We start from the raw sequence: 10233 nt of genomic DNA on the forward strand, positions 1-10233 counted from the left end.
CAGATGTCATATCATAACGTGCGTCTCGACGCGTTTATTGTGAATGTAACCGCCGCTTGAGTTTGACACGGGCGCACGCACGCACGTACCCACGCACGCACGCACGCACGCACACACACACGTACGCACACACACAATACAATTCGCATCCAATACAAGCAGCCTTCTTATACTGTGAGCAAAAGGTCATGGCAAGTGCGACTGTAATAGCTTCACAGGGAATGCAGAGACACTATACACACACACACACACACACACACACACACACACACACACACACACACACACACACACACACACACACACACACACACACACACACACACACACACACACACATAACATGCACGCACACGCGCTAGCAAGACCAAACAGGATTGGCTCCTATAGCCTGCGGGGGAGGTATAACGCATGCAGTCACGTACAGTAGTCTCCCAGCAATTATAACACATTTAGCCCAAATACACACCTGGCAACGCACTAAGACAGGCAGGTGTGGGTGTGTGAGTGTGTGCACGTGGACTGTACTGTACTGTACTGTACTGTACTGTACTGTACTGTACTGTACTACTAATACATATAATTTATATCACACTTTTCAGGTGCTGGTGTGTGAGTGTGTACTGTACTGTACTGTACTGTACTGTACTGTACTGTACTGTACTGTACTGTACTGTACTGTACTGTACTGTACTACTAATACATATAATTTATATCACACCTTTCAGGCACTCGTCAGAAACAGAATAAAGGTGGGGGGGAGGGGACACTAGTTAAAAGGTTCAAAACTATTGAAAGTAAGAGGCGGGTTATGATGAGGTTGGGAATAAGGAGTAAGCCTGAGAAGGTGCTTAGGGTCTGAGTGTACTTTTAAAAGTGAGGGGTGCAGCTTTGGATGTGAGCTGTGAATGAGTTCTGATCATTACACTACTACTGATCATTGTGTGTACATCCCCGCACTGTCTGCATCGTCATCGACATGAAAACTGTTTCACCCCCTTTCAATACATTTTATTTTGATTGTATTATATCGTCGTTGTCGGGTGAAAACCTTGTATGTCCAAAACCGTTCATTTTGTATTTATCATTTCAAAAATGATTTAAACTAGTAAAAATAGCCGATCTACAAGCACACTGCGAGGCGTTGTGTGCTTGTAGATCTGTTATTTCCACTAGTCCTGTGCGACAGACTTGTGTGATGAAGCAGTGTGATGAAGCAGTGCTTTGCTTTACGGTTTCTTCCCGACAGTGACGATATTGATTGACTGTATTGTGCCGTGTACAGTGTACAGCTCTACTTTGGCAATGTATGTGTTTTCACATGCCAATAAAGCCCTTTGAATTGAATTGAATTGAATTGAATTGAATTGAATTGAATTGAGTTGGAGAAGGCCCTGTCACCCCCAGGTTCCTTTCTCCTGTACAGTGTACTGTACATTAGAGCTGTGGGGGTTTGGGGTTACTCAGCTGCTGTAAATCTTGGACTGTCAGGTTGACTGATTGGAGGCTGGCATTTGCGCCGTTTCACATATCACCAGATTAAGCTGATAAGATAATTAGATATTATTTATTTACCGGCTCCCAGTGGCGTCGGGGACTCGGGGTGATTAGGTCGAGGGATGGGTGGGGGGAGCAGATGTTTTTCCGCTCTTAAATTAATAATGAACTCTAACCCAGTGGTTCTCACTTTCTTTCAAGTCAAGGACCCCCAAATTGATATGTTTTTGGCCACGGACCCCCATCTGAAAAGATTTTGTTTCCAGGGAAGGGAACCCCTATAAGAGAAGATTTATGTAAAACAAAATCTAAATATCAAAATCTTAACATGCTGAAATTGCAGATGTAAGCTTGCAAGCTTGTAGATTGTTTTTAATAGCCAACATATACATTGATCAAATAGTTAATGATGGGGATGCTGCCTTAACATATTTAGCTGGGGACCCCCTGGAAGGACCCCACTTTTAGTTTTCATGCTCTAGTCCAAACTCTCCTGAACTTGAATGCATGCAGCGTCTTATGTTGAAAGACTTGCCCTCACTGTGTAGACATTATGCTCACGATTATGCCTAGTTCAGTATAGTGCACCGAAAATAGCAGACCTAGGTCTGCTATTTTCGATATTTCCACCAAAGGCCCTTTTAGAAATGTCAGCCCCTGCCTCTCTAACATTCTCTGCACGTCCCTGCAGTTAAATAAGTGTCACAAGATGGAACATAATATACAGTAGTAAATGAATTCCAAACATAGCCAGGTTGTATTTGCAGTGGATCGTTACGTTTGTTTTTGCTTCATTTTCCATCACTGCACTGAAATAAACCACATGGTTCCCTGAGATACAGTGAAAACGATCCCCCGGTGGGCCAAACAAAATGTCTTATTTGTGTATAAACATTAACATAATTATGGATACTGTCCACACAAACAAATCCATCCACCCGCTTATGGAAACAGATACACAAACACGCGTGCATAACCTACCCCCCCCCCCCACACACACACACACACACACACACACACACCACCACCACCACCACCACCACACACACACACACACACAGACGGCAGCTAGTCTGTTTGCTTGAGTTACTAATTATTAATTGAGTCAGGAAGCCCCATTTAGATAACAATCACACTGAGAGGATGGACGGACTGATATGAACTGTGATCACTGTGTGCAAGCATGTGTGTGCGTGCGTGTGTGCGTGCGTGTGTGCGTGTGTGCGTGCGTGTGTGCGTGTGTGCGTGCGTGTGAACAGTCTTTGTACATGAATGGTTCACCACAGACTGAGTCTGCAACCATTCCGCTTTCCTGAGCCTGTCCCACAGCCTGACCATAACGTTGAACTTTGACCTACCTGAACATAAAAATGTAGGCCTATGTTTAACTATTCATTTACCAAATGTCTGTCCGTCTGCCTGCCTGTCTGCACGATGACATCACTGATACTAAACAGAGGCACCACCATAGTAACAATGCCCAACTGACATCAACAAAGCCCAACAGACATTACTGACTGACATCACTGACTGACATCACTACAGTGCCCACATTTGGAGATGACTGGCCTGGACACGGAAAACCATACAGTATATGGCATGGTTCCCCAATAGGCGGCCCGTGGGCCATTTGCAGCCCGCGGGGGGCTACTGTCTGGCCCACACCAACCCCAGTAATAATGGTGGTATAAGAGCAGCAACAACACTAGTATATCGTCGTTGTCGGGTGGAAATCTTGTATCTCCAAATTTGTACGTTCTTTCGCAAATCATACAAGGCTGCCACACAAAAGTAGTGAAAACAGCAGATCTACAAGCACACAACGCCTCGCACCGCGAGGCGTTGTGTGCTTGTAGATCGGCTGTTTTCACTAGTTTAAATCATTTTTTAAAATGATAAATTCAAAACGAACGGTTTTGGACATACAAGATTTTCACCCGACAACAACAAAAACTGTCACTGGACTAGTGGGAACGCCACCGTCGCCCCCTGCAATGTTGCGGCCCTCGGCTTGGTACCCTAGACATAATTCGGCCCTTGGGGAAAACTAATTGGGGAACCCTGGTATATGGGCATAAAAGAGTGCCAGCCAGACAGACAGACAGACAGATACAACGGGTATTGCACAACTGGACATGGATGGTGACTGTTCTGCCCAACGGGCACCGGTCTGGGTTCTCCAACATTACTTCTGAGACTCCTACATTCAATCCCTCAACGCACACCCCCGGGCACAGGACTAGTTACTTTATATTACATCTAATAAACCTCAGACCAGTGGGTCATATCCTCTCTGTCCAATGGAAAGCTCATAATGTCCAAAAACCTTTCAGGATTCAAATTCAAAAATATCTCAAAATGCAGATCTACAATCTCTAGTCACTTCCCACCGCTTCTCACCCGCTTCAGGGCCCACTAGCAATACCCTCCTCACAGGAGAATGCAGAGACAAAGTTGTATCCAAAATGTTATCCAAAATGAACTCTGAGTTGCATTTTATCGCTATTTAAAGCTGTGTTGTGTAACTTTCCACTTTGACATCACGCTCTGACATCACTGTGATGTCAGGGGAACCACACTAACAGAATCCCTTTATGCCCATATATGGAGATCCCTGATGCCATCAATATTAAGCCCATATCTGTGAATGCCAATATATATACTGTATACATGTCAGACCTAACCTATAACCTATACATGTCAGTCTCAGTGTGGCTGGTTCTAAAGACAGGGATCTCCATATATGGGCATAAAAGGGATTGCTGTATGATGTCAGACATCATAGGACTTTCACATAACGAGTAACCGAGTAAGCATGTCTGGGGTCTCATAGCACACGGTTGGTTCTACAGACTCCAACTTTTGCACACGGATAGCTCAGATTTTTGCCTATGCTCTTAGCTGCTTCCCCTGCCATTACTGTATTTGCATAATGTACAGTTGTATGAAACAAACTTTTTTTCTTGTAGAACCGCCGATCCAACCAATATGCCAATATCTCCAAGTACATGGATCTCCATTTATGGGTATCAGGGATCTCCATATGGGTAACTAACTGGTCCGATATATATAATAATGAATTCCGTCCTGTGCTAATTCTGTCCTGTGTGACCTCGCCCTCTGCCCTTTTCGCCCTTAGGCGTCTTACTGGTTTCTATTAGCCATTTTGGCTAACTGTCGCTAACGGCTATCATACATATAGTATATTATATTGTATTAACACCTTCTAAGCCAAGGGGAGCCCCTTAATGTTAAAACCGTACTATATCGCACATCCCCCCAGGGACTCTCAGCCACGTCGTACATTCCCGGACTTTGTCTTTAAAACCGGAATAAAAGCTTTTGATCCGAAAATCGGCGATCGTCTAACCTTCCCTAGTCACCACTCGTGCACTGATAGCTCATGCAGACCGTGCATGAAGCAGAGGTGACGTCAGCGCCTCTCCTTCTCCAAGGCACCTTCCACCCATCCGTTTACTGTCTACACACTCGAGCTCCTCCTGCAGCCATGCTTGGGGCTATGCTAGCGAAACTTTTCAGTTCTGTTCTTCAGTCACACATGGACTATTTGCGGGGACATTTACGTGAAAGGATCGCGCACGCGAAACGCACGGGGACATCGACGATCGGCCAAAACCCCCATTCTATCCCAACGGAGATCGAGAAAATCATGGTGAGTTACTGGCCTGGGGGGGAAAAAAAAAGAAAAAACAGCGGCGCTGTTCAAGATGGAGGGGCTGCGGGGTCATGTTTATAAACATAATATTATGTCTCAGATCACAATACAATAATAGAAATTTCACGGCTAATCTACCAACCACCATTCTATTTCGGACTGCAACGTGTTAACATACTCTATCATACATATTGTATAATTACATTGTATTGAAATACTCTACCATGCATATTGGCGAACATGACTTTTTATTCATTAAAACATACTGTAGTGCCACTTTAATGAAATTCACTGTCTTTTCTTTTGTCTTTTTTTTTCTTTCTCAGCGCGTGGAATTCTCTTTCCCCTTTTTGCTTTTGTATCTCGTAGTTAATTTATTTAAAGTGCGGCTCGTATTCTTTCTCTCCATCTGTCCTCCCTCTCTCTTTTATCGCTCCATGGGCGGAGTTAATCTCTCTTTTCCGCGTCACTAGCCCTGATCGCCTCCTCATCACGCAGACAAATGCGAGCGCGGGACCACATATTACGTACAAACGCCCACACACACACACACACACACACACACACACACACACACACACACACACACACGTATGTGTGAATATGGAGAGTGGTGAGTTGGTGGGGCATAATTAAGTGATAATTAAGGTCTCTTTAATGATTTGATTCAGTGGTTCTGTGCATTAGGAGTGTGTGTGTGTGTGTGTGTGTGTGTGTGTGTGTGTGTGTGTGTGTGTGTGTGTGTGTGTGTGTGTGTGTGTGTGTGTGTGTGTGTGTGTGCGTGCGTGTTCACGTGTGTGTGCGCGACCTCGCCAGACTATTACCATGACCTTGACGTTACTAAACATGCTTAAGAAAGACAGGCTGAGCACAGCTGCGGCATAAGGAAAGGTTAGAGGAAACTTAAAGGTTAAAAGACACACACACACACACACACACACACACACACACACACACACACACACACACACACACACACACACACACGCCCCCACACACACACACACACACACACACACACACACACACACACACACACACACACACAGACAGTGTGTGGCAGCGGGCCATAAACCCTACTTACACACTCTCACACAATGCCGTATCGCCATGGGGATATGAAATTTAATGCTCCGGTGAGTGATGTGGTTGCTGATTGTTCTCTCTCTCTCTGTGTGTGTGTGTGTGCGTGCGTGCGTGCGTGCGTGCGTGCGTGCGTGCGTGCGTGCGTGCGTGCGTGCGTGCGTGCGTGCGTGTGTGTGTGTGAAGCCGCGCGTGTGCCCGAACGTGCATGACTTTGCGTGTGCATAAAACTGCCTGATTTGCAGATATGGACTAAGAGCCAGTCCATACTGTGGTTAATTAAGTGAGAGAGCTGTGTTAAACTCGCCGTTTTTAAGAGCCAGGGTAAAGAAAAATGCGTGTGAGAGTGTGAGAGTGTGTGCGTGTATGCGTGCGTGCGCAGGCATTGGCGATCCCCACACACACACACACACACATACACACACACGCCTCCCTTTTCCTCGTTAGATACCAAAAAAAAGCGTGGCTGCTGAAGAGGTTCTTAGCTGTCCCTGCGTGTGTTTCCAGAGAGCCAGCACATTTCAGATATTCATTATGATCCACGTTGTCAGATGTTCCCAATGCAATTTATACTCTACGCCCCAGAGCTACCAGCGCTCCCTTATTAAATCCACTGTCGGCTCCAACACACTGCCGGCGCGCACTGGAACAGTCCTGAGTGTTCTTTTAAACTCAGAGTCTGCCAAATGGAACCAAATGGACCCTTATGGGTCCATTTGGTTCCATTTGGCATTATGTATTCTAGCCATTTCTGTACTACAATTACCTCCCTATCCACATACTTTTAATAAACTTCTTTGCCACATTTGCGAGAGCGAGAGCGAGTGCGAGTGCATACGCGCGTGTCCTACCGGTATGTGTATTCGTGTGTGTTCACGTATATTTGTGTGTGCATGGGTTTGCGGGAAGGTTGCCGAGTGTGTTTGGCAGCGTTTTAAACCTTTGACATATCGGTTTGGCAACGGGGGACCACTGTTTAGCCTTTTTATTTCTCTTCGTTTTTTTTTGTCGTCGCAGTCGACATGGCAACGGCTTTTTCACCTGCCCGGGCGCCAGCCAAACAATCACGCAACACAAACTCCCCGTGAATCACAATGAATGATTCACTGACTGACTGACGCAAGTAAACCGACTATAAACCGCATGTGTGTTTTGTGTGTGTGTGAGTGTGTGTGTGTGTGGGCGTGCACGCGCGAGGGTGCCCTCGGTGTGCTACATCCTCGTGTGTTTATCTTCAAAGATCTCGGAACGCTCAATAACTCCAGATACAATCACACCCAGTGTGTGTCAGCACCTCCGAAAACACACACATCACGACACGCAGGACCGGGACCGCGGCCAAGAGGTGTGCACGAGTGTTTGTGTGTGTGTGTGTGTGTGTGTGTGTACATATCGTCGTTGTCGGGTGGAAACCCTATATGTCCAAAACCGTTCGTTTTTGCATTTATCATTTTAAAAATCAAACCTTGGTTCGAAGTGGAGCGGTGAATTTGAGCAGTTCCAGGTCTATGTTTTTGATTCTATGTGTTCTAAATCTATGAATTCTGTCCTAGATCTATAATGCAGTGATGTTGCTAGCTTTTTAATGTGTCATGCTGTTGTGTGTGTGTGTGTGTGTGTGTGGGGGGGGGGGGGGGGGGGTTAGTGTTGGTGCGTGCGCGTGTGTGTGTGTGTGTGTGTGCGTTTGTGTAGTGAGTGTGGGTGGTGTGTGTGTGTGTGTGTGTCATGCTGTTGTGTGTGTGTGTGGGGGGGGGGGGGGTGAGTGTTGCTGCGTGAGTGTGGGTGGGGGGGGGGGGTGTCATGATGTTGTGTGTGTGTGTGTGTGTGGGGGGGGGGGGGGTGAGTGTTGCTGCGTGCGCGTGTGTGTGTGTGTGTGTGCGTGCGTGCGGGGGGGGGGGGGGGGTGAGTGTTGCTGCATGTGTGTGTGTGTGTGTGTGTGTGTGTGTGTGTGTGTGTGTGTGTGTGTGTGTGTGTGTATGTGTGCCTGCACAACAGCGCCCCTCCTTTAACTTGTGTGGCCACTCAAGGTATTGCCAGGCTACAGACATAGCCACCCAGAGACATAGCCACCCACGGACATACCTGTCTATTGGGAGCGCTTTCACCGCTCCAAAAATGATTTAAACTAGTGAAAACAGACGATCTACAAGCACACAACGCCTCGCACCGCGAGGCGTGGTGTGCTTGAACCGTAGATCTGCTGTTTTCACTACTTTTGTGCGACTGCCTTTTATGATGAAGCAGGGCTTTACTTTTGAAACTTGGACGATATGTGCTTTTGTGTGTGTGCATTGTGTGCATACAGACATGTGTATTTATGCATGTTTCCCTGTATATCCGTTTGTACGTGTGCGTGTGTGTGCGTGCGTCCATCTGCGCATGCCTTGTATCTTAATGGAATGTTTATGGGTACATCTGTGTGTGTAAGAGTGCTCATTACATACAGTGTGTGTGTGTGTGTCTTTGCGTGGGTGCATTCATGTCCGCAGTGCACACAGTGTGTGTCTTATGAACACGCGTGTGTTTATGCATATATAGTTCTGTGCATGTGCAGGCATGCTGTGTGCTTACAGGTGTATGCGAGGATTACAGCAGAAACACATACAACTGAAGTTTCTTTTTAGTTCCAGAACTATAGACTAGGATTATGATGTTTAAGGTGTTATCATTCTAAACCTGCGTTCTTAGACAGCCAACAGGTTGAAGAAATTGAAGAATTGCAGATTGAGGCGTTATAACCGTTGGGACTGTTTATCTGAACAGTGTTGGGGGTAAAGTGTTACATGGAGCGTTACATCGAGCGCCATTAACTGTATTCGGATGACTTTTTTTCCGGTAACAGAGTTTTTCCCCACTTGTACATTGCCAGAGTTATGGGAGTCTGTGACCAAATGCATGCCAAATTGGGGAAGTCCTTGAAAAAAAAAAAGTTTGAGGAACAGTGCTTTAACGCTCACGTGACAGCATTAAGTCCACCTGCCACACAAGCGGACTTGAGATCAAATTGGCCTTTTTTTTCCTGTCATTTCATTGGCCAGTGTCTCCTCTCGGGGGCATCACACGTTCTCTGTCTTCCTAAATATGAATTAGCTTTGCTTACGTAACAATTCAATCCCACTCACACCTACAGTACGTACGCTTCATTTGGCTTAGAGGCAGAAGACTAAATCTAATATATCGTCGCTGTCCGGCAACCAGCTACTGTAACTCCATTGAAAATGATCATGTTGGAGTTATGTGGCTTCTGCCGGACAGCAGAGATATATAACTGGGATGTGTGTCCGGGAGGAAAATATTCCGGAAACCTGCATGGCCAGCGGCAATCCACATCGTCAAACCTTATGAAAAATGAGTGAAATCAATCGTGGCGACTGAGAACTTTAACCCATGTGCGTGTGTGTGTGTGTGTGTGTGCGTGCGCGTGTGCAGACGTACCTGCTGAAGCATGAGGGCCTGCTGTTGCTGCAGGAGGGCTTGCAGCTGCGGCGGGGAGAGGATCTGCTGCATCTGTTGAGGGGTTATCATCTGTGGACTCATCATGGCCATGGACACGGGCACCTGGGGACAGACAAGGGACAAGCATGACACAGGGACCTGGGGACAGACAAGGGACACGCACGGTTTCGTTACTCTCTCACACGCACACATCTTTGCATCGCTGTACTCGTGAGGACGTCGACAATTGCAGAAAAAACATCAGATCTACAAGCTTGTAGGGGCAGAAACCAACTCCTCAAATCATTTTTACCACAATTACACAAAAACTAAAATTTTCGCAAGGATGACGAAAATGTTCCTCACAATGCACAACATTTGTCTCTCACAGGTATAGTAATACGAGTAGACTCACACGTTTGTGCGCATGCACGCTTGGAAACACCTGAAGTCGTGGCAAACTGGGATTATGTCCAGAGCAAAAAGGAAAGCGCTGACAGACGGCTCCACGCTACTCCAAGCATGACCGCGCCTGCATCTGA

At 46.4% G+C, this 10233-nt stretch overlaps 1 protein-coding gene across 1 annotated transcript in view; it reads right to left on the bottom strand.

The window, feature by feature from the left end:
- The window catches only part of LOC308286272 (forkhead box protein P4-like), a 45759-nt gene extending 35976 nt beyond the window's left edge, over positions 1-9783 (bottom strand). Inside the window, exon 1 of the mRNA XM_080727262.1 lies at positions 9692-9783. Within this exon, the coding sequence (XP_080583388.1) occupies positions 9692-9781 (90 nt within the window). The 5' untranslated portion in view covers positions 9782-9783. The remainder of the gene's footprint in view (positions 1-9691) is intronic.
- Positions 9784-10233: the final 450 nt, after the last annotated feature.

Source organism: Nannobrachium achirus (genome assembly GCF_963921795.1).
Source record: "Nannobrachium achirus genome assembly, chromosome: 6".
Taxonomy (NCBI): domain Eukaryota; kingdom Metazoa; phylum Chordata; class Actinopteri; order Myctophiformes; family Myctophidae; genus Nannobrachium; species Nannobrachium achirus.